We start from the raw sequence: 24,954 nt of genomic DNA, 5'->3' as shown, positions 1-24,954 counted from the left end.
AATTTAGATTATATGATTTCCTGGCATTTAATTTACAAAAGGAGTTTTAAAAAGATAAGCGTTTCAGAAGAATTTTTTTCAGCTTGATCTCATCTTCTGCTTTTTGTTCTCTGTCAGGCTGACATTTAGAAAACTGTAGCATTAGCACAGAGATGAATTTGTTCCCATTATGCTTTGACACCCTGACTTTAATCATATTGAATATAAAATTTATATCACTTCTCCCTACCCCACTCCCACCTCTTTAAGTGATGGCAGTATTCGCTGATCACTTTATGAGGAGGATAGTGGGTTTAGCAGAAAGTTTTTGAAACTATCTAGAGGGTATTAACATGTTTCTAATTCTATTTTCTAATGATTGCAAAGATAAGTCTTTATAAAGATATATAACTTGCACTTATTTTGAGAATAAACAGTTATACTTTTTTAAACTTACATTAAGCTTATTCATACTTTTGTGATTGTTCTAATGGAATGATTTCTTCAGTTGAGGAAATAAACTAGGAGTGAATTGTGTAAGGGACACTTTTAGGCAGTCCTAAACTGAAGGCATCTGACTAAAGACATTTCATAGTGTTTGTCCAAAAGAGTTTATATAATATAATGAGCACAGTACTTTCTGACTACAGTTAATACAATTTACCACATTTTGAGATCTAAATATGTGCAAGCCTCTGTGTATTGGAGTTACTGGGTTCATTATCAAGGGAAAAAAAATCATGGAAGTTCAGGATTAGGCCCCTTATTTGGGGAGCTTACAATGGTGTTTTGAATACAAAACAGACATACAGAGAGTTAAATATCAAACATCACAAAGCAGTGGCCGTTTGTCAAATGATGATGGTGGCCCATATATTGAAATCTAAAAAGAGGGGCAATTTCTGTGAGCTTTAATTAACTGGGAAGGCTTTGGGGAGGAGTAGACCTAGGCTGACTCTTAAAGATGGGGTAAAAATTGGATTGTTGAAGGAAAGGAGCCTTCAGAGAGGAAGAATGACATAAAAAAGGTCCAGAGACAAAGATTAAACTTAGATAATAATAGGGAGGAAGTTGTGGTAGCCATTCTTGTTCCAAGTGGGAACTTGATGTGTTGCTCATCACAGTTTTGCTGGTGGCATCCTGTCCATGGATAGAGCTGCTCGTGCCCCTTGTGGCCTGTGAACACAGTTCCATGGCAATCGTGGTGTTGCCCTAGTTTTTCCTTGGGGAGGAGTTCAGTTAATCCTACCTCTCAAGCCTGGGTGACTGCAAAGAAAGGTGGTTCCTTCAACTGCGTGGAGTATGACTAAGCATGTCTCACATGATTAGGCCTCTAGCAGGGGTGGCAGAGGTTTATCCAGGCAGAACTCTCAGCACCTAGAAGAGTGTGGACAAGAGTAGGTACTCAGAATATATTTGTTCAGTGAGTGAGTATAAAGCTAAATATGGGAAAACTGGAAATTGTAACTGAATTATTCCACTCCCCCATGGATGGATGTTTTTGTAGTGTTTTGCCATTTAAACAATTTCATCCTCTGTACAGATTGTCTCTTCACTGGTCTAAGCATCTCTGGTTTTTCTCATTCTTTTCATAGATGGTCTTGAGTTTCTTTTTTAATCTTGGCCGTTTATCTCTGAACACAATTTGAAAGTGACCTAGCACACACTACTGCATAAGCCACCTAGCACACAGTACCGCACGTCTGATCAAATCCTCTGAGAGGAGCTGAGGCATGTCATCTCTTAACTGTAGACATTAAAACCCTGTTTAGAAATTACGTCCCCATCTGACTCCCATTGTCTTTCTTTGTTACAGGCCTGCCTTACAGTTCCCATCTCACCCAGTCTTTATATTTTTTCTTTTGATTATGGAGAATTAAGTATAGTACTTTGTGTTTCTCCCTATTAAATTTCAAAGGTGAAATGTGGTTGCTCTTCCTGGTCTACTAGTGATTGCTTTTTTCTTCCTTGTTCTGACTTTTCACTTGTGGGCTTGACTTCCCAGTTTTGCTCAGGATATCTTTGTAATAGCTGGATTAATTCATTAGCAACTTTTGAGCATATTGCAGAAATTATGTGTCTATCACAGTTATCCAGCTGTTTCCAATTCATCTTCTTATTCACATGGATGTTATTATTAGAAACATTTTCTAAAATGCCATTTTGAAATCTTCATATACTGTGTCTGGTTGCATTTTTCTGATTTATTGCTATTGTTCTTTGTTGTTTTTATTCATGGAAGGAAATAGTATTTCTCAATGAACTTTTACCTGCTCTTGGTAATTGTTACTTCTTTTGAAGTAGTTATATACCACTACTAATCAATCATTGACTTTTGCTTGGCTGTCCAGTCTATAACTGATATAATTTCCTTTATTTCCCTTTTTGAAAAATGGGACAACTATCTGTTTGAATCTTTTTTATAACAGCTTTATTGAAATATAATTTCTATATCATGCAATTCACCCATTTGAAGTATACCATTCAATGGTTTTTAGTATATTCAGTGATATGTGGGACCATCACTACAGTCAGTTCTAGAATAGTTTTATCACCTCAGGATAAAAGAAAGAAATCTTTTATCCTTTAGCTGTCATTCCCCTACCTCCCATCCTTCTCAGTTCTAAACAACCACTAATCTTCTTTCTGTCTCTATATGCCTTTAATATTTAATACCTCTCTTCTACTCTAGGGCTTCCCAGATATTAATGAGAATAGATTTACTATTTGTCCAAGTCTCCTATTGTGCATTCCATGTGGTTGGTAGACTCGAACTTATTTAGAGCAGCCAGATGCTTTCTTATTATCATTTCCCTATCTTAAATTTGTTTGGCCCTTTCTGGTGTATTATTTTTCCAAATTTATTCACTGAACAAATATTTAAATACCTTATGTAAAGCTGAATGCTTAAAAGAAAAACATCAGTTCTGCCCTTATGAAGTTTATGCCTAAAAAACAAATTCCCATCCCTAAGTATCATCGTCAGCAAACATTTTTATATGTGTGTCATGTAACTTGCCATATACTAGGCAATAAAAGTGATTAAGACACAGTTCTTTCTAATAAGGATTCTCTGTGGTAGGGATGAGGCTGATGTGAAAATGAGACTAGATTACAGTGTGCTGAATACCATAACAACATTAGAAGATAACTGGGGACAAAGTAGAGAGAATAGTCAACTCTGTCAAGAACTAGGAGTTGTCAGAATCTACAAAAGAGGTTCACCTGGAAGATAATTAAGTTGAGTAGATAAATGACAAGCATAGGGAATAGTATGTTTAAAAGCATCAAAACATTTTAAAAATGACGTTCTTAAAACTAGCATAGCTAAAGTATGAAGTGTAATATAGGACTTAGCAGGAGATGAAGTGAGTTGATGGCATATCATGGAGGCTTTTGAATATACTGCAAGGGAGTTTCAGAATATATTTGTTGGCTTTAAATTTTTGAGGAGGTAAGTAATATGATCAGGTCTTTCTTTTACCATATTATAGGCAGTAAATGGTAGCTGGATTTGTAGAAAACCATCGTTAGTGACCCTTAATCAGCTCAGGCCACCATAACAAAATACTGTACACTGGGTGTCTTAAACAACAGAGATTTATTTCTCACAATTCTGTAGGCTGGGAAGTTCAAGATCAAGTTGCTGGCCAATTTGATTCTTGATGAGGGCCTGCTTCCTGACTTGGAGGTGACCAACTTTTCACCTTGTCCTCATTTGCCTTTCTTCAGTGTGTGCTCAAGGAGAGGGAGAGAAAAATTGCTCTTTTCGTCTTCCCTTGTTTTAGGCCACTAATTCCATTATGAGCGCCCCACTCTCATGACGTAATCTAACCTTTATTACCTTCCAAAGGCCCCATTTCCAAATACTATCACGTTGGGTGCTAGGAGTTAAACATATGAATTGTGTGGGGTGTGTGTGTGAGGGACAATCAATCTGTAACGCTAGTGTTAGAAGGAATTACAGCATGAACAGTCTAGATGTTAGTCTTCAAGCTGTTTATAGCACAGGGAATGGAAAAAAGAGATTGAAGGTCAGATTGACAGTAGAATGGACGGCATTCTATGAGTATTTATTATGGTGCATATACTGAAAAAGGAGTCAAAAATCACCCTGAGCCTTCTTTTGTAAAAGAGAGGGCACACTGGCAAAGTAAGGGGTTTGGGTAGGAATGAAAATGAATTCAGTGTTACCTTATTATGTGAGATGTCCATGCAAAAAGTGAAAAGAAATGGATTAAACACAATAGTGAGAAGGGTTATGCTTATGGATGAACCAGTGAAATAGACTGGGAATGAAGAAAACTGGGCAAGTGCAGTATTATGAAAAACCAAGGGAGGAAAGGGCTGAGATTATATAGAGATACTGAATTGGAAAAGAGCTGGTAGAAGGGATTTAAGATTTGCTGATAAATTATGTAGAGGTTTGTATAATGTAAGTGCTTGATAATTGACTGTTCATAAATGGAATTACAGATAAATGGGTTACAGATCCTCTGTGCCTCCACCTATCCATCCCCTCCTCCAACTTCTGCCCATAAAGTTGCAATATATAAAATGAAAGCAATTAACTTGAGCTTAGAATGTAAAGAAAGATTTTAAACTGATGGTAGTTTTTTTTAACTCATGTATTTGTAGTTCCCAAATTAAAATATTATGAAGTAATTTCTAATTTTTCTGTCTCTCTCGACTTTTATTATAGATAATTGGCCTTTTGAATGTTTTCACACCACAGAAATCCCTAGAAGAATTTCAAGATGTGTAAGTGTAATAATTAAAATTTTGTTAAGTTAGTACATTTTTCTTAGATTGCTGCTGGACACTTTAGCTGTTGTTCTCTTTTTTCACTCATAAAGTTACATAGTCATGGAGCTCATGGATGCAAATCTTTGCCAAGTGATTCAGATGGAGCTAGATCATGAAAGAATGTCCTACCTTCTCTATCAGATGCTGTGTGGAATCAAGCACCTTCATTCTGCTGGAATTATTCATCGGGTTAGTAGAAAAAACTATCATCATACTCTTTGTTTTCTCATTGAGGTGAAATTCATGTAACAAAATTAACCATTCTAAAGTGGCATTTTTAGTACATTCACAGTGCTGTACAACTACCACCCATATTAAATTCTAAAATATTTTCATTACTCCCAAAAAAGTCTCCATGTTTCTTAAGCAGTTGTGCATCTTTGCCCTGGCATGGTACCAGTCTGCTTTCTGTGTCTATAGATTTGCCTTTATGTTTCCATTTATATGAAATACAGCATGATGTTTTCAAGATTTCTCCATGTTTACCATGTATCAATAGTTCATTCCTTTTTATGACTGAATAATATTCTGTATACCATATTTCATTTATCCATTCATCCATCCAAATAACCCATGGACATTTGGGTTATTTCTACCTTTCAGCTATTATGGATCGTGCTATGAAAATTCAAGCACAAATATTTGTTTGAATATATATTTTCAGTCCTTTGGGATATACCTGTGACTGGAAGTGCTGAGTCATATGGTGATTCTGTAGTTAACTTTCTGAGGAACCATCAAACTGCACAGTGACTGCACTATTTTACATTCCCACTAGCAGTGTATGCGGGTTCCAGTTTCTTCACATCCTTGTCAGTACTTGTTATCTGACTTTTTAAATTCTAGCCATCCTAATGGGTACGAAGTGGTGTTTCTTGTGATTTTACTTTGCATCTCCCTAACGACTAATAATGTTGGGCATTTTTCATGTGCTTGTGGCCATTTGTGTATCTTCTTTGGAGAAATGTGTATTCAAGCCCTTTGCTCATTTTTAAATTGGGTTGTTTTCTTTTTGTTGTTGTTTTAGCATTTCTTCATATATTTCATATGTGAAACCTTTATCAGGTATATAATTTGTAAATATTTTCTCCCATTCTGTAGGTTGTCTGTTCACTTTGCTGATGATTTCCTTTAATGCACAAAAACTATAATTTTAATGAAATACAATTGTTTATTTCATCACTTGTGCTTTTGGTATCATGTATAAGAATCCATTGTCAAACCCATGGTCATGAAGATTTAGTCTTATGGGCTCTTCTAAGAGTTTTATAGTTTAAGTCTCACATGTAGGTCTTTGATCTATTTTGAGTTAATTTTTTGTCTGGTATGAGGTAAGGTTCCAACTTCATTCTTTTGTATGTGGCAATTTAGTTGTGCCAGCAACATTTGTTAGAGACTACTCTTAACCCATTGAATGGTCTTGGCACCCCTGTCAAAAAACAGTTGGTCATAGATACATGGTTTCATTTTTGGACTCTCAGTTGTGTTTCACATAGTTCCTATGTGCCTGACCATGTATTATACTAGTACCACATTATTTTGATCACTTTTAGCTTCGTAGTAACTTGAAATGGAGAAGTATCAATTCTCCAGCTTTATTCTTTTACAATATTGTTTTAGCTTTTCAGAGCCCTTTGTGATGCCGTATGAATTTGAGTATCATTCTATTTCTGCAGAAAGGGCAATTAGAATTCTAATTAGTATTTCGTTGCATCTGTAGATTGCTTAGGTAGTTTTGCCGTCGTAACAATATTTAGTCTTCCAATTCACAAACATAGGATGTCTTACCATTTCCTTCCTTCTTTTCTTTTTTCTTTCTTTTCTCTCCTTCCCTCCCTTCCCCTTCCTTCCTTTCTCCACCCTCTCCTCTCTTCCCCTCCTCTCCCCTCCCCTCCCCTCCCATTTGTCTTGTCTTGTCTTCTCCATTCTCAGCTCACTGCAACCTCTACCTCCTGGGTTCAAGCAATTCTCCTGCCGCAGCCTCCCAAGTAGCTGGGATTACAGGGGCCTGCCCCCACGCCTGGTTAATATTTTGTATTTTTAGTAGAGACAGAGTTTCACCATGTTGGTCAGGCTGGTCTCGAACTCCTGACCTCAAGTGATCTGCCCGCCTTGGCCTCCCAAAGTGCTGGGATTACAGGCGTGAGCCACTCCACCTGGCCTCTTTCAGCACTTTAGATGTATCATCCATTGCTATTTGTTTTGCCGTGGCTTCCAGTGATAAATCAGCTGTTAAGCTTGTTGAGGATCTTTTATAAGTGACAAATGCACCTCTCTTGCTGCTCTCAAGATGCCTTTTTGTCTTTTGCTTTCAACAGTTTGATTATGTGTCTTAGTGCAGATCTCTTTATGTTTATCCATCTTAGAATTCATTCAGCAGCTTGGATATGTAGATTCATGTCTTTTTTGATCAGGATGGAAGGAAGCTAAAAAGAAAAAATAGATTCATATCTTTTATCAAATTTAGCAAATTTTCAGTCATTATTTTCTTAAATATTTTTTCTGCTTATTTTTCTCTTTCTTCTCCTTTTGGAACTCCCATTATGCAAAGTTGATATGCTTGATGGTATGCCATGTCTTGTTTTCTCCTCCACTTTAATGTTTTGTCCCAGGCATCAATGGGCTATTTACTTGCCTTAACTATGTTTTCAAGGAATGCTTCTGTCTAGCCTAGGACCAGGGTCCCACACTGAAAATGTGGCTGCTTTCTTCAAAATCCTTGCCTAGTTAGGGAGGCAGGTAGAGCCAAAGACTAGTTAAAATGCTGGAAATATTTCCCAATGTTTTTTCCCCACCTTTTTATTGTAGTAAATACATATAAAATGTGCCATTTTAACCATTAAATCTACAGTTCTGTGGCATTAAATACATTCATAATGTGCAACCATCACCACCATCCATCTCCAGAATTCTTTTCATCTTGTGAAGATGCAACTCTCCACCCACCAGACAGTAATTCCCTATTCTCCTCTCCCCACAACCCCCGACAGACATCATTCTATTTTATGTCTGTATGATTTTGGCTACTATAAATACCTCATATAAGCGGAATCATGCAGTATTTGCCTCCTTGCAACTGGCTTATTTCACTTAGCATAATGTGCTCAAGGTTTATCCATGTTGCAGCATATGTCAGAATTTTATTCCTTTTCAAGGCTGAATAGTATTCCATTTATGTATATACCATACTTGCTTATCCATTCATCACTCAGTGGCAATTGGGTTGGTTCCGCATTTGGCTCTTTTGAAAAATGCTGCTATGAACATGGTTGTCCAAATATCTCTTTGAGACCCTACTTTTCAGTTCATTTGGGCTACAGCCAGAAGTGGAATTGCCGGATCACATGGTCATTCTTTTTAACATTTTGAGAAACTGTCGCACTGTTTTCCATAGCAGCTGTACCATTTTACATTCCCACCAGTAGTGCAGAAGGGTTTCACTTATTCCTCATTCTTACCAACACTTTATTTTTTTCATAGTAACCGTCCTAAAGGGTGTGAGGTGGTTTCCTGTTTTTAAGTTGCCATTTTCTTGGTTCTGAGTTCACTTGATTGCCATAAACCTTTGAATAATTTCCAGAATTCTGAAAAAATTTATTCTGACACTTTGATGTTTTATGGTGCTTCTGTGGAGCTATTTTGGCTGACATCACTGCCTCTCATCAAATTCTTAGGATCACTGTATTTCACTGATTTATATGGAGCAATGTAAAGTTTGTTTTTGCTCTGAAGTGAAGCAGTATACAAAATAAACTGCTATTATTACCAGTCATTCCAAATTGGGAATTGAATATTACCAAGTTACCAAAATTGAGTATTTGCCAGAATTGTTATATATATATATATATATATATATTCAGAAATATTTTATATTTTTGTTCTCTGGGATTTTTACCTGCTTTTTTGTGATATAATTTACATGCCATACAATTTATTCATTTAACGTGTACCACTCAGTGTTTATTATATTCGAAGATTGTATGCTCGTTACCACAATCTTAACTTTAGAAAATTCCATTGCCCTAAAAGAAACTCCACATCCACTCATCTTTATTTCCCATTCTTCTGTGTTCCTTTCACCTCTAGCCCTAAGCAAACACTAATCTACTTTCTGTCTTTGTATATTTGTCTATTCTGGACATTTCATGTACATAGAATTATATGTGATATTTTGTGCTTGGCTTATTTTACCTAGCATAATCTTTTCAAGGTTCATTCATATATTTATTGTGTGTCAGTTCTTCTTGTCATTTTATTGACAAATATTTCACTGTATAGATATATTGTTTATCCATTTATCACTTGATTATAATTTGGGTTGTTACCACTGACTATTACAGGTAATGCTGACATGAACATTTATGTAAAATTTTTTTGTATGTTGGTATGTTTTGTATTTTAGTTAAATCTAGCTTATTCTTTGAAAAGTATTGAGAGGATTTTTTTTTTTTTTTTTTTCTGAGAGACAGAATCTTCCTCTGTCACTCAGGCCAGGATGCAGTGGCGTAATCATAGTTCACTGCAGCCTTGAACTCCTGGGTTCAATAGGTTGAAAAGAATTTTTTTTTTTTTTTTTTTTGAGACAGGGTCTCTCTCTGTCACCCAGGCATGAGTGCAGTAGCATGAACATGGCTTACTGCAGCCTTTACCTCCTGGGCTCAGTGATCATCCCACTTCAGCCTCCCAAGTAGCTAAGACTATGGGCATGTACCACCATGCCTGGCAAATTTTTATTTTTTATTCTTTTGTAGAGACGGGGTCTTGCCATATTGCCCAGGCTGGTCTTGTATTCCTGGCTTCAAGCAGTCCAGCTGCCTTGACCTCCCAAAGTGCTGGGATCACAGGCATGAGCCATCATGCCCAGCCTGGAATTTTTAAAAATTATTTAATTCAGTGGAATTACATCTTCCTTCTGAGTCATCTGCGTCAAATAACCTTACTCATGTAATAAAATAAATACAGAGATAGTTTTCACAGTATAAGACAATTATGTCTTAGGGCTATTGGGGCTTTTTTTTTAAGTGAACAATCCTGCTACAGGCTTATCCTTAATTATCATTGTAAGTGAATTCCTTGTATATTACATATACAGCTGCTCTAATCATTTGTCTAATGCAATCTTTAAATAACATAATAAAAATCTGTTTAAATGGGAGAGTATTTTATCTTCCTGAGCCCCTACTCATACACTATGTGAAGTAGAGCAGACGAGTGAAACTTCTAGTTTTGGGTTGTTTGTTTCCTGAGTCCTTAGACCGGGGCAGTAATCCAACATTGTGGAAGTTCATTTGATTTTAGTAAAGCACACCCCTCCAAATAGAAAGGTTCCAGATTAATGAGGATAGCAGGTGGCTGGACCAGAAAAACAGACCAAATGGTAGAAGATAGAAAACAGTGGAAACAACAAGAACCACAAAAAACAAACACAAAATTACAAAAGAGCAATATTTATGGTAATATATTAATGGGATTAGTTCCTTAGTTTAAAAAGGTCAGATTTTGGCAGCACACAAGGCTCAACAACAACTGCGTATTTCCATAGCACAAACATTCGTAGCTAACTTCAAAAGGCTGAAGGCAGAGAGGTTGGCAGACATATACCAGGAAAATGCAAACATCAAAACAAGGGTAACTCTATTTAATGAGATAAAGTTGAATATGGTGGGGTCAGAGAGGAAGTGTTCCTCTCTGAGAATAAAGAGTCTCACGTTTTCAAGGTGAAAGATACTATCCAATTAGGATACACAATTATACATAAAGTAGGGTTGCTATACAAAAAGCTTAAACTGTAGAAAATAGAAGAATGGCACAAGCACAGTTGTATTGGGATATTCTAACTTACTCCCTTAGTATCAGTACATAAAGTGGTAAAAATGAAGTACATCTGTAGAAAATTTCTTAATGTGATAAAGTGGAGCTAATGAGACCTACTGGGGTCTGTTATCTATTATGAAGAATCTCCCTTTATCTTGGCTTGGGCTCTTTGGGAAACTCTAGAGTGGAGATACGCATTTAAGTTTTTTTGCAGGTGGTCTTGAGGCCACGATTGGTACTCATCTGTCTGCTCTACTACTTATTCTAGATTCACCTCCACCCTTGGCTAGTACTTCTGCTAGTCTGAGGTTACTTACTTGGTAAAATAACCTGACCTTTCATCCCTTGGGGGTTCAGGGCAAGTCAGGATTGCTACTCTGAGACCAAAGCTGACGACGTCCCACCATCTAGATAGTTGCGGGTCACTTTGTCAGAAAGAGAAAGCCAAGTGATGTGCATGGATGGCTTTTCTTTGCTTGGAAGTGACACACATGACTTCTGCTTAGAGTGCATTGACAAAGCTAGCCATAGACTTGCTTAATTTGTAAGGAAACTCAGAAATGTGGGGAGAGCAGACTTCAGAATAGTGGTGAGCCCCAGCCTCTGCCACAGTCTGTCCTACTGGCTGGCAAACATTCCTTTGCTCTCTTTATTCCACACCTTCTTAAGGGAAATAACCCAAAGTTCTATTCCATCAAGACATTTATCAAATCCAGGCATTGTTCCTCTTGGTCCAGAAACATAGGAACTGGAATGACCAAATTATATGGCCACCCCTATAACCACTGCTCCCCTGCCAAATACCGTAGATGGAGTGGTCAGACAGGGCCAGTGTTATCACAGTGAACAATCCCATTTAGAAAACTGAAAAATGCAGTCATTGGTTAGTTGTAATTAAATTCTTCTGTACAGACATTGTGAGTGTCCCTTGCCCTGGGTGGGGAATATTCCTAATCAGCCCTCCTGACTGATCTCTGTGGTTCTCTATAGTACCTGGCTCTACCCTGTGGGAGAGTCATCTTTTTTGCTATCCTCATGAATATATCTAAAGTGGATATTGAAGAATGTATTTTTCCTTGAGGGCTGCTCACCTTTCTCAGCCTGCTTCTTACCTATAAAAGATTGGGGCCCAAGGGTCATTTTAAGGCCATCCTTCTCAGCCTTGCCACTATTGACATTTTGGAGCAAACAGTTCTTCTTTTGATGATGGAATGTTTAGTAGCATTCCTGGCCTCTACCCACTAGATGCCAGTAGCACTCCCCAGTTGTGACAATCAAAAATGTTTTCTGGCATTGCCAAATATTATTTTGGGGCAAAATTACTGTGAATTGAGAACTCCTGTTTGAAGTGTAGAAGGATCATAGACCTTTGGCGTTAGGTCTGACAGCTAACTAACTCTTTCAGAAATTTAAGAGATTTCTTATCTCTCTGATTGTAGTTCTTTTCATAGTATCTTTTTTAGCTCATGGGTCCTGTATTCTTGGACTTAATTGAGGCTGTCTTCAGTCTTTCCGTAAGCTTTCAAGCTTCTGTTGGCAGACTGAGGCAAATTTATCAATTGAAAATTTTACAGGACTTTTTCCCTGAAAGGGTTTCAGAATTATTATGTGAAAGTGATGCATAGAAACCAACCCAAGATATCAGTGGCTTAAGGCAATATTTATTGTTTACTTGGGTCTGCAGGGTTGGCTGTGTGACACTGCTCCAAACTGTGGGTCAAGTTCAGGCTTGTCCCATATTCAGGTTTCAGCATCTAAACTGAAGCATACACCAGAGACATCCTTTTCTCATGGTGAAAGGTAGAAGAGCAAGAGCTATGCTGAGTCAAACACATTCCCCCATATTCCATTGGCCAAAATAAGACAAGTGACTGAACCTATCAATAGGGTGAGGACACAGTCTGGGGTGGGCAGGAATATTTGCAGAACAATCTACCATACCTTCTTTCAGGGGTCTAGTAGCATTTAGCTTTTCCAAAATGGCAAGACCCTGAAATTCTAGGCTCTGTTCCCTTTTATTTCTGCTTTAAAAGGTGGCTACTTCTTTTAAATGCAACCAGTAGCTACCAACACAAACTACTGAAGTTTTGCTTTCCAGTCTTTTCTAGAGCAGGGTTCAACAAACTTTTTCTGTCAAAGCCATGTAGTAAATATTTTAGGCTTTGTGGATAATAGTCTGCATCACAGCTACAAGACTCTGCCATTTTTTTTTTTTTTTAAGTTTTAGGGTACATGTGCACATTGTGCAGGTTAGTTACATATGTATACATGTGCCATGCTGGTGCGCTGCACCCACTAACTCGTCATCTAGCATTAGGTATATCTCCCGATGCTATCCCTCCCCCCTCCCCCCACCCCACCACAGTCCCCAGAGTGCAATATTCCCCTTCCTGTGTCCATGTGATCTCATTGTTCAATTCCCACCTATGAGTGAGAATCTGCGGTGTTTGGTTTTTTGTTCTTGCGATAGTTTACTGAGAATGATGATTTCCAATTTCATCCATGTCCCTACAAAGGACATGAACTCATCATTTTTTATGGCTGCATAGTATTCCATGGTGTATATGTGCCACATTTTCTTAATCCAGTCTATCATCATTGGACATTTGGGTTGGTTCCAAGTCTTTGCTATTGTGAATAATGCCGCAATAAACATACGTGTGCATGTGTCTTTATAGCAGCATGATTTATAGTCCTTTGGGTATATACCCAGTAATGGGATGGCTGGGTCAAATGGTATTTCTAGTTCTAGATCCCTGAGGAATCGCCACACTGACTTCCACAATGGTTGAACTAGTTTACAGTCCCACCAACAGTGTAAAAGTGTTCCTATTTCTCCACATCCTCTCCAGCACCTGTTGTTTCCTGACTTTTTAATGATTGCCATTCTAACTGTTGTGAGATGGTATCTCATAGTGGTTTTGATTTGCATTTCTCTGATGGCCAGTGATGATGAGCATTTTTTCATGTGTTTTTTGGCTGCGTAAATGTCTTCTTTTGAGAAGTGTCTGTTCATGTCCTTCGCCCACTTTTTGATGGGGTTGTTTGTTTTTTTCTTGTAAATTTGTTTGAGTTCATTATAGATTCTGGATATTAGCCCTTTGTCAGATGAGTAGGTTGCGAAAATTTTCTCCCATTTTGTAGGTTTCCTGTTCACTGTGATGGTAGTTTCTTTTGCTGTGCAGAAGCTCTTTAGTTTAATTAGATCCCATTTGTCAATTTTGTCTTTTGTTGCCATTGCTTTTGGTGTTTTGGACATGAAGTCCTTGCCCATGCCTATGTCCTGAATGGTAATGCCTAGGTTTTCTTCTAGGGTTTTTATGGTTTTAGGTCTAACGTTTAAATCTTTAATCCATCTTGAATTGATTTTTGTATAAGGTGTAAGGAAGGGATCCAGTTTCAGCTTTCTACATATGGCTAGCCAGTTTTCCCAGCACCATTTATGAAATAGGGAATCCTTTCCCCATTGCTTGTTTTTCTCAGGTTTGTCAAAGATCAGATAGTTGTAGGTATGCGGCGTTATTTCTGAGGGCTCTGTTCTGTTCCATTGATCTATATCTCTGTTTTGGTACCAGTACCATGCTGTTTTGGTTACTGTAGCCTTGTAGTATAGTTTGAAGTCAGGTAGTGTGATGCCTCCAGCTTTGTTCTTTTGGCTTAGGATTGACTTGGCGATGCGGGCTCTTTTTTGGTTCCATATAAACTTTAAAGTAGTTTTTTCCAATTCTGTGAAGAAAGTCATTGGTAGCTTGATGGGGATGGCATTGAATCTGTAAATTACCTTGGGCAGTATGGCCATTTTCACGACCGATCCCACAGAAATACAAACTACCATCAGAGATTACTACAAACACCTCTACGCAAATAAACTAGAAAATCTAGAAGAAATGGATAAATTCCTCGACACATACACTCTCCCAAGACTAAACCAGGAAGAAGTTGAATCTCTGAATTGACCAATAACAGGAGCTGAAATTGTGGCAATAATCAATAGTTTACCAACCAAAAAGAGTCCAGGACCAGATGGATTCACAGCCGAATTCTACCAGAGGTACAAGGAGGAACTGGTACCATTCCTTCTGAAACTATTCCAATCGATAGAAAAAGAGGGAATCCTCCCTAACTCATTTTATGAGGCCAGCATCATCCTGATACCAAAGCCGGGCAGAGACACAACCAAAAAAGAGAATTTTAGACCAATATCCTTGATGAACATTGATGCAAAAATCCTCAATAAAATACTGGCAAACCGAATCCAGCAGCACATCAAAAAGCTTATCCACCATGATCAAGTGGGCTTCATCCCTGAGATGCAAGGCTGGTTCAATATAAGCAAATCAATAAATGTAATCCAGCATATAAACAGAGCCAAAGACAAAAACCACATGATTATCTCAATAGATGCAGAAAAAGCCTTTGACAAAATTCAACAACCCTTCATGCTAAAAACTCTCAATAAATTAGGTATTGATGGGACGTATTTCAAAATAATAAGAGCTATCTATGACAAACCCACAGCCAATATCATACTGAATGGGCAAAAACTGGAAGCATTCCCTTTGAAAACTGGCACAAGGCAGGGATGCCCTCTCTCACCACTCCTATTCAACATAGTGTTGGAAGTTCTGGCCAGGGCAATTAGGCAGGAGAAGGAAATAAAGGGTATTCAATTAGGAAAAGAGGAAGTCAAATTGTCCCTGTTTGCAGACGACATGATTGTATATCTAGAAAACCCCATCGTCTCAGCCCAAAATCTCCTTAAGCTGATAAGCAACTTCAGCAAAGTCTCAGGATACAAAATCAATGTACAAAAATCACAAGCATTCTTATACACCAATAACAGACAAACAGAGAGCCAAATCATGAGTGAACTCCCATTCACAATTGCTTCAAAGAGAACAAAATACCTAGGAATCCAACTTACAAGGGATGTAAAGGACCTCTTCAAGGAGAACTACAAACCACTGCTCAAGGAAATAAAAGAGGATACAAACAAATGGAAGAACATTCCATGCTCATGGGTAGGAAGAATCAATATCGTGAAAAAGACTCTGCCATTGTAACACAAAAGCAGCCATAGGTGATCTGTACTTGAATGAGCATGACTGTGTTTCAGTATCAGCACTTTCTTTACAAAGCAGGCAGGCCTTAATTTGCCAGCCCCTGTGCTAGAGCTTCAGGTTCATTGTACAAGTGGCTGTGCAGGTGACAGCTTCATGAAATATTTTGTTACTACATAACTTAGATCACCTTTCCAACCTTCGATGTGAGTTTCCCTGCTGCTCAACTGCTAAGCCAGGATCTTATGTTTTTATAATAATTAACACCCCACCTCTGACACCAGTTTCAGTGTTAGAATAGACTCAGCTGTACTGAATAACAGATAAACCCTTAATTCTCAGTGGCTTAGCACGACTCAGGCTTATTTCCTTTGCTGAATGTGTGGTGCAGATCATGGTGGGTTTGTGGACTGTGCGTTTACATAGATGATCAGCAACCCAGGCTGCCAGAGAATCCTCTGGAAAGTTCCTAATCACCAAAGCAGGGCAGGAGATCACAGGAAGTTGTGCACTGGCCCTTCTCTTCTTTACTTCCACTCACATCCCATGAACTAGAATTACCCATGTGCCCTTGCCTAACTGAGGAAGCTAGAAAAATTGGGGGAAGAAGACAGAATGTTGGGTTACTTCCACTGCCTGCATAAATTCGAAGTTGCTATTCTTATATATAGTTAGCAGTGTAATTAACAGCTGTAAGGTACATATTGATATATATGGATGAATTTCAATTAATAGTCTTTGAGGCTTTTTTTGACAATTTTTTTGCTTAACAAAAATATCTGTCTTTAAAAATTGTTAGTTTGCTCTTAATTTTTTCACAATGAAGTGCTTAAAATTGGAATGTTATTTCTAAATTGGAATCTGCTAGTATAAAGAGCCAGTAACCTTCAACCATCACACTAAACATTGAAGTAGTATCAAAGCTTGTAATATTTATTCTTAAACATGCAGTGTTTCTTTGCTGAGGTACTGTATTTTAGAAGTATTAGCAACATTATATTTACAGAATACCAATAATGAAAATTTTTTTTCTTCTGTTTCATTAAGACCTTTGAATTGTTGGTATATTTAATTTCATAAAACCACTAGATTACATATCTTCTAAACCCATCCATGATTGCCTGTCGAAATGTGTTAAAGACAACATACATGCTTTTCTGTATGTTAACATTACAAAAGTAATAGTTGTCTTTCAAGCAGGCTATTTTCCTTTTTTGTATTAATCGGTGATATTTAATATGTATACTGCATGTCAGTACAGGTAATACAGTGCATTTGTGTTGTGGATTTATGCTTTCTTCGTTTTTTGGTCCTTTGGCTTATAATAGTATTCATCAAAGCTAACAGGCAAAGTATGTTAAGTATGAAGCCATGAGTGTTTATGCTGCTGCCTGACTTTTGATGGGCACAGCACAAAATATGTTAAAGTAGGGGCCAGGTGAAAAATTCTGAATTATTCAGTAGTATCTATAGCAAGTAATTTTATAGATTAGTGGCACCAAGGCAATGGTGTCCTACTTCTACAAACAGACAGAAATTTTATAGCAAATTTGTGTGACTTCAGGTGGGAAATCAGGGATGGAAAAATGGATAATAACTCTTCTGGTCCTTTGGAACTGGGTATCTGCCAGTCTAAAAGATCAAATAACATTTGTTAGGATTGACAAGATGGCTCGTTGTTGACTTAAAACATCTGTATAAAGCTTACTGTGACTTTAAAATGAGATTTTAAAAATATTGGTAATATGTTATGCAAATGAATATAAATGCTAACTTATGACTCTTTCTTTTACTATAGTAGTTTTTTTATGTGAGCTTTGCGATGTCTTTTCAAATCCCTTTTACTCTAACCAAAAATGTCTAGCTAATCGTAATTTCTAGCAATTAAAACATTACTAACTTCTCTAATAACTGTATGTATTCATAAATTTTAAATCCCATAAAACTGACTTCTCAGGTTTGCCTTTTAATGATGAATCAGTGCAGTAATATTACAGTGAGAAAAACGAACAATTAACATGAATGTTTTGCAAGGGATAATATAACTTTATTGTGAACTGTAGGATTTTCCTATATATCATGGCAGTCATTTTTTAATTTTTATTTTCTGAAGGACTTAAAGCCCAGTAATATAGTAGTAAAATCTGACTGCACTTTGAAGATTCTTGACTTCGGTCTGGCCAGGACTGCAGGAACGAGTTTTATGATGACGCCTTACGTAGTGACTCGCTACTACAGAGCACCAGAGGTCATCCTCGGCATGGGCTACAAGGAAAACGGTCAGCACACACATTTATTTGAAATATTTTTCTGATTTAGCTTTTTTCTTTATTCAGTAGATTTTTTATGTAAATACTTAAGCAGAAGTACGTTGAGTTAAATGTGTATCATTGTTTGAAATGTGTATCAAAAGTTTGCAGGTAACTATAAATTTTTTCATCAATGTTTGGAAAAACTTGGGGCCCTTATTTGTTTAAATACGGATACATAACATCAGTACTACCATTGGATAAAGAATTTGTTGCCATGGCCCTGAGACAGAATTTATGCTCTTTGCTTGCCTATAACTTGAAAATGAACATTTCTGACATGGTCTCAGGGATGTATAGTGTACTGACAGTTTATTATTAGTGTACATCAGTGATATTTGCCTATATTTCCAACCCCATGAAACTAAAGCTCATAGCAGTAGCACTCATTGTAAACTTTAAGAGATACATTAAGGCCTCTGCAAAGCTGATGGATAATTAAGGTGACCTCTTGAAGGAAGCAGTAAAGTTTCATTAAAACGTTGTATCCAGCCTTAAGGAAATGACTTTTAGTATTTTGTATGGGTATATCCAATTGTATCAATCAACCTAAGAATCGGTGTTGAACAAAATTATCTGGCATGTAGATCATGAATTTAAACATTTTGTATGCATATACCTACTTATATTTAATTTAGGAAGAAATTTTGTTAAGTCTTAGAAATTTAGGAGATGAATAAATCTGCTAAGAAGCATGGGATTTTATGGAAATAAACCATCATTTTAAAAAATGTGGTGATTTCATCCAAAATATTACCAAGAATAAAACCTAGACATTTTTTCTGGCAAGGAATCTGGAATAGCAGTTCATTTTGAATCAGGAAATTGTAATAAGTCAACTTTTAAGATTCTTTTTTTATAAAAGATACGATTAAGCTGAGCTTGATTTTCTGAGCTGATTAAAAACAAATACTTTAAACATTTGCTATTAATTTTTTATTCTTAAGTAAATATGCTGTTCTTTTTACTTACACTCTACCTGAAATTTGAAGTTTTTTTTTTTTTTGGAAATTGATAACTTCACATGACCCACCAGCATGAAGATTGTTTTTGCATTTGCTGTAATTGATTATCATAGATATGGTGTTATGTGTCAGTGTCCTATAAATATGATCTTAGGATAGCTCCCTGCCAGAAATTAGCACTAAGAAAAACTGTCATATATAGAATTGAGGCTGGGTATGGTCGCTTACACCTGTAATCCCAGCACTTTGGGAGGCCGAGGCTCGTGGATCACTCGAGGCTAGGAGTTCTAGACCAGCCTGAGCAACATGGCAAAACCCTGTCTCTACTGAAAGTATAGAAATTAGTCAGGTGTGGTGGTGCACACCTGTAATCCCAGCTATTCTGGAGGTGAGGCATGAGAATCGCTTGAACCCGGGAGGTGGAGGTTACAGTGAGCCAAGATTGCACCACTGCATTCCAGCCTGGGTGACAAAGCGAGACTATCTCAAAAAATAAAATAAAATAAAAAATGAACTGACATATGGTTCCTCTTTAGTTAAGAATTATGTAGATCACCTTCTTGCCTTCCTACTCCCGCCCTAGGAAACGGATTCAAGTGTAATGCTTAATGATTATAACTACATTAGCCAGGAAGGTTAAACATAAGTACTTCCTCCTCTTAATGACACCTCACACTCATTTTATTTATCTTATTTATTTATTTATTTTTGAGATGGAGTCTTGCTCTGTCGCCCAGGCTGGAGTGCAGTCATGCCATCTTGGCTCACTGCAGCCTCCACCTCCTGGCTTCAAGCCATTCTCCTGCTTCAGCCTATGAGTAGCTAGGACTATAGGCATGTGCCACCATGCCTGGCTAATTTTTGTATTTTTAGTAGAGACAGGGTCTCATAATGTTGGCCAGGCTGGTCTTGAACTCCTGACCTTAGGTGATCCACCTGCCTCAGCCTCCCAAAGTGCTGGGATTACAGGATTTTGAGCCACAACGCCTGGCCTCCCACCCATTTTAACAACTTTGCTTTATGTACCTTTTATTGCAGGCTACTCAGAGCATTTTGGAACGCAGTGTAATCAATATATTTTTAACTGCTTAATAGACTAAGCAGTTAGTTTAAAGCTAGAGTTGTGCATGAATCAGACTTATGTTCCTAGTCTTCACTGGCCCAGATATCTTCTCTCATGCTTGCAGCTTTCAAAATACTTTTGTTTAAAAATAAGCTTTTCTGAAAGTTACCAAATAAGTTGTATGCTGGATATTTAAAGTTTAACATTCTCTATAAAATCTGTAGAGAAGATTTATTCTAATAGATTTTTGTCAAAAACGAAAACCTTAGAAAAAATTTTTCTCTGAGGCACTAATTTACAAATATTAAATTTTTTTCTAAAATCTTATCCTTGAAAGCTGAACCATGACATAAATATGAAAATATTCATTCATTTTAATATGACATTTTAGGGAAACTTTAGTTCCACAGTATTTCCAAAAGTAATTTCCAGTTTAGCTCCTAAGACTCTTCAGTGAACTGGCAGCCTTTTAATAAGAATGTACTGTATTAGAAAGTACAGGCTTTAATTTTCTAAGTCCTTTAACATGAGTAAAGGGCACATGTCTTTCTGACATCTATTTGTGCCGTTTTCCTCTTGTCATTTTAAAGAATTGGGACCTTCAGATGTCACAACTAAATGCAAGTTTCTAAGGCTTTTCCTTCTAAATTGCTCATTCTTCCCTCTTTTCCTGTTATACTGCAAGCACTTACTCTCTCCTTTTTGTGTGATATTCAAACCCAAAGGCATAAAATGCCACGATGTGTTGTCAGTTTCCCTTAGTAGGTGGAGTTTCCAAATTGTCTGTTTCTGTGTCTAGCAGATTCTTGTCAACATTGATTGGGATTCCCATTTACAGTTGGCAAGGGTCATCAGTAAGTCTTCCAGGAGACTCTTCATACTCAATTCGTGGGAACTGACTTACTGTATCTAGCCAAAACTAACTTCTTAAGCCAAAAGCAGTTTGGTTTTATGGGTTTGAAAACTTTAGGTAGGAAACATGAAATACATTTCTCTTACTAAGTTTTCCTTGATTAGTTGTTCATTCTCTGTGTACTTGTTCCTTTTGGGATAGTAGGGTAAATGTAGCATGATGTTGCCAAGAAAACAAATGGACTTTTAATTCAGAACAAGCATTGCACTTCTCAATTAAATGTATTTGGGAAATCCAGTTTAAAAATTCTAAAGAGCTTTAGATTAACTTTTTTATCGTAATTATTCATAGAGATTATTTCTGTTGGATATTTTAATATGCTGAATTATTTTCTCATGCTTTTTTCTTTAACTTAGAGAGTATAATGCACAGTTGAACTTCTAAATAGTATAGTATAAAGATTTTATTTTTATAATTTTACTACCTCATGTACATTTTTATTTACAAAGTTTGTGTTTGGTTCTATTTCATATTTTATAAACAAGTTCTCAGGGACAAACATGCAGGGTTTTTCTATTTATGCGCTCTCACTTTGAAATTAGATATGTAGTTAAAATGCCACACTTTACATTTTCTTTTGTGAACCAAAGACTTTCAAAAAATAATTTGTGTTTTAAATTATTCCATTAGCTAAAGTTACGATCACTTTTTTTCTTTTCGTGACGTTTTGCAGTTTTTATATAATGCAGTCATATTATGCTTCTTTGATTTTAATGACCTTTTGCTTTGCTTTTCCTTCTTTTGTGCTGCAAACATATAGTGGATTTATGGTCTGTGGGGTGCATTATGGGAGAAATGGTTTGCCACAAAATCCTCTTTCCAGGAAGGGACTGTATCCTTGTGCTGCTGCAGCAGTTAATTAGTTAGGCGATGAACTTCTTTATGTTCTCTAATGAAAATGAATATGCTACATTTATACAGATGGGTTTTTAAACAGGCATAAAGTTTGTGGCTATTATAGTTCAAAAATTGTTGAGATAAGCTGAAATATTTGTAGGCTGCATCTGGCAGTAGGACATACAGTCTCTGCTGGTAGTCAGAGCACATTCACTGTCACTCATTTTTATTTTATACTGCTTTTTATAATTTTAAAGTATACATGGTGTGTGTGATTTTATTTCTTTTTTTTTTTTTTATTTTAACCAAAATCTTTATGTTAATGTCATTGCATTTTGTTTTCAGTTGACATTTGGTCAGTTGGGTGCATCATGGGAGAAATGATCAAAGGTGGTGTTTTGTTCCCAGGTACAGATCGTATCCTTATCTTTGGCCTAAAATGTAGTTTCTAAAGGTCAAAATGTATGATAGCACTTCAGTTTGGTCAGGTATAATGTATTTTGTCTCTCCCTAATATATTGTTAAATTACTCTTAAAATACCACCTACTATTTGACGTAGACTTTTCTTTCCCTTATTTATTGTTTCATATGTTAATTCTGAACCCTGCTCAATTGTAATTATGCACAAGTACTTGCTGGCTTTGAGTTGATTTAACCTAAATCAAAAATCATGGCTTGCATTAAAAATTTATAATAATTATACACTTAAGTCTAGAAATACGTACAACTTAATATGAATTTTGGAGCTGTCTGTTGCTTCTGGCCATCCTTTTGTTTTGTCCCCTACCTCCTTTTTGTTAATGTTCTGTGTGGTTTGTGTCTTTTGATTGTTGTCTCATTACTCACATAACATACTGACCCTTTCATCTGAGAATTTCAGCAGTAGTAGTTTTGTATGGTAACGATAGCTTTGGATTCATGCTTTTTGTTCATCCCACTACTTTTAATATTTATGTTAACAGTGATTTGTTATGTGTTTACCAGCTAGTAACACTTAGAATTGTTTCAGGAGGAAGAATGGGAAAAGCCATATTCACAAGATTACAATAAGTGAGTTTTAGGCCTTGGCCTTCAGGGTCCTGGAGTGTAAAGACTAGAGGAAAGGAGACCAAGAAATCCTAATCTTACAACTTAGCAAAAAACTGAATCTTTTTTATAAGGGTCCGAGCTTTAGAAAATTTTTTTAAACCTAAGCTAAACAAAGAATGGCAAAAGAAAATGCCACTTTTATCGAAGCCTTTATTTTTATTGCAACTGATTATTTTCTGTTAGTGTAGAAAACTCAGTAAAACAGGATGTGTTCTAGAAATATTGTCTAGGAGATATAATCATGTTTTCTGATAAATTGACAGAAAAGGAAAAATTTTGTATATTATTATAGCATTGTGTGCAGTTTGCAGTTAGAGCCACTATGGATAGTAATTGTCATTATTCTTAGTTGCTTATCATTTTATTTAGAATTTGTGAGTTTAAGCTTCCATTTTAAGGTAAAATCAGTTAGTTTGAACACACAATAAATAAGGTTAATAAAGCTTATTTATTGATCATTTCTGTCCACCTACAATCATTGCCTTTTGCAGGGTACATGTGAGATATAAAATTTATAACTGCCACATCCTTTCTTAGGAGTGTTTAAATTTCTATTTTCTTGTAATATGAATATGACTAATGTGTTGAACATTAGTTATGGAGTATTTTTCTTAGCTACTTGATATTAGATATTGATCAGTGGAATAAAGTTATTGAACAGCTTGGAACACCATGTCCTGAATTCATGAAGAAGCTGCAACCAACAGTAAGGACTTATGTTGAAAACAGACCTAAATATGCTGGATATAGCTTTGAGAAACTCTTCCCTGATGTCCTTTTCCCAGCTGACTCAGAACACAACAAACTTAAAGGTACTTTTTACAAATATGTACATTTAATCCCATTTGGGGTGTGTGGTGTGTGTGTATGGGTTTGTGTGTTTATATGTATTCGTATTCTTATGGGACATGAACCCAAGGTTTTCTCTGGATGGTGGGGAAAAAAATGAGGTTTTTGTTTTTTTTTCTTTAATTTTATATATTTTAATCATATGTATAAGATAATTTTACAGTAATGTTTTTAAAAGATATGCTTTTAAAAAAATAATCTCAAATTGCTGAAAGTTATTAATAATTTGAGAATCTTTACAAATATATGTACATTAACATCATTATGTTTGCAGCCAGTCAGGCAAGGGATTTGTTATCCAAAATGCTGGTAATAGATGCATCTAAAAGGATCTCTGTAGATGAAGCTCTCCAACACCCATACATCAATGTCTGGTATGATCCTTCTGAAGCAGAAGCTGTAAGTTATTTTCTTAATGTTTACAGAACATATTGCATTCTTAGAGTTAGAATGACAGTTAGGTTTGGAGGAGACCTTTTAATTTTAAATAAAAATGTAGATACATGATGATGATGTTTTTCTGTTTCTTCATGAAGACTACGTCAAATAAACTAATGAACATATTCGAGCCCCTCCTACACAAAATAAAGTTACCTCCCACTGTTTTTTGCAATCTTGCCTGGATACCTAACCAGAGAACTAGGATGTTGAATGCTCTGGGGGAACATCCTAACTCAGGTATAAAACAAATTACTGTATCCAAAGGAAAACAGAATTCTATGATCTATGATATAAATAAAATGTGGCAATTTCAAGAGCTAGAAGAAAAGAAAAAAGACAGTTAAACATTTTATTTCCTGCAATGAAGGAGTCTTCCTAAACTATTATGTCTGTATAAGTAAGTTGATGATTGATCAGTCTTGATCTAATGATATATTTTTATAAGTCATCTGTCTGGCTAATATTTCAAATAACTACAAAGAGTTAAAATACTCCCAGCATACTGACTTGGTTATTATTGCCTTGTGTTTTTCAGCCACCACCAAAGATCCCTGACAAGCAGTTAGATGAAAGGGAACACACAATAGAAGAGTGGAAAGGTACATTCGTCAGATTCTTAGAGGGAAAACTGCGAAGGAGCTTCTGGTTTTTATATGGTGATTTATTATCATGTTAGAGAAATTTGTGACTTTTATATGCATAACCGAAATGTGGTAATATTAATATTTTTACATAAGTAGAAAGTAAGTCTGCTTCCTTCCTTAACTTAATCTTAAGTTCCAAGTTTCCCACCCCAGACACAGACACATTAGTGCTCTGTCTCATATT

The 24,954-nt window shown here is 36.4% G+C and overlaps 1 protein-coding gene across 22 annotated transcripts in view; it reads left to right on the top strand.

The window, feature by feature from the left end:
- Positions 1 to 24,954, top strand: part of MAPK8 (mitogen-activated protein kinase 8) — a 133,182-nt gene that overhangs the window by 99,362 nt on the left and 8,866 nt on the right. For 8 of the 22 annotated variants that reach the window (XM_004049382.5, XM_019035148.4, XM_019035149.4 and 5 more), the window contains 7 exons: positions 4,682 to 4,740; positions 4,836 to 4,974; positions 17,773 to 17,938; positions 22,092 to 22,163; positions 23,466 to 23,648; positions 23,960 to 24,084; positions 24,662 to 24,725. In XM_004049382.5, the coding sequence (XP_004049430.1) occupies positions 4,682 to 4,740; positions 4,836 to 4,974; positions 17,773 to 17,938; positions 22,092 to 22,163; positions 23,466 to 23,648; positions 23,960 to 24,084; positions 24,662 to 24,725 (808 nt within the window). Of the gene's footprint in view, positions 1 to 4,681; positions 4,741 to 4,835; positions 4,975 to 17,772; positions 17,939 to 21,669; positions 21,742 to 22,091; positions 22,164 to 23,465; positions 23,649 to 23,959; positions 24,085 to 24,661; positions 24,783 to 24,954 lie in introns of all 22 variants that reach the window. The other 14 variants (XM_019035146.4, XM_019035139.4, XM_019035144.4 and 11 more) reach the window with 3 other exon arrangements.

Source organism: Gorilla gorilla, chromosome 8 (assembly GCF_029281585.2).
Source record: "Gorilla gorilla gorilla isolate KB3781 chromosome 8, NHGRI_mGorGor1-v2.1_pri, whole genome shotgun sequence".
Lineage (NCBI taxonomy): Eukaryota > Metazoa > Chordata > Mammalia > Primates > Hominidae > Gorilla > Gorilla gorilla.
The sequence above is the reverse complement of the archived record's forward strand: the minus strand, read 5'-3'. Positions and strand labels throughout refer to the sequence as shown.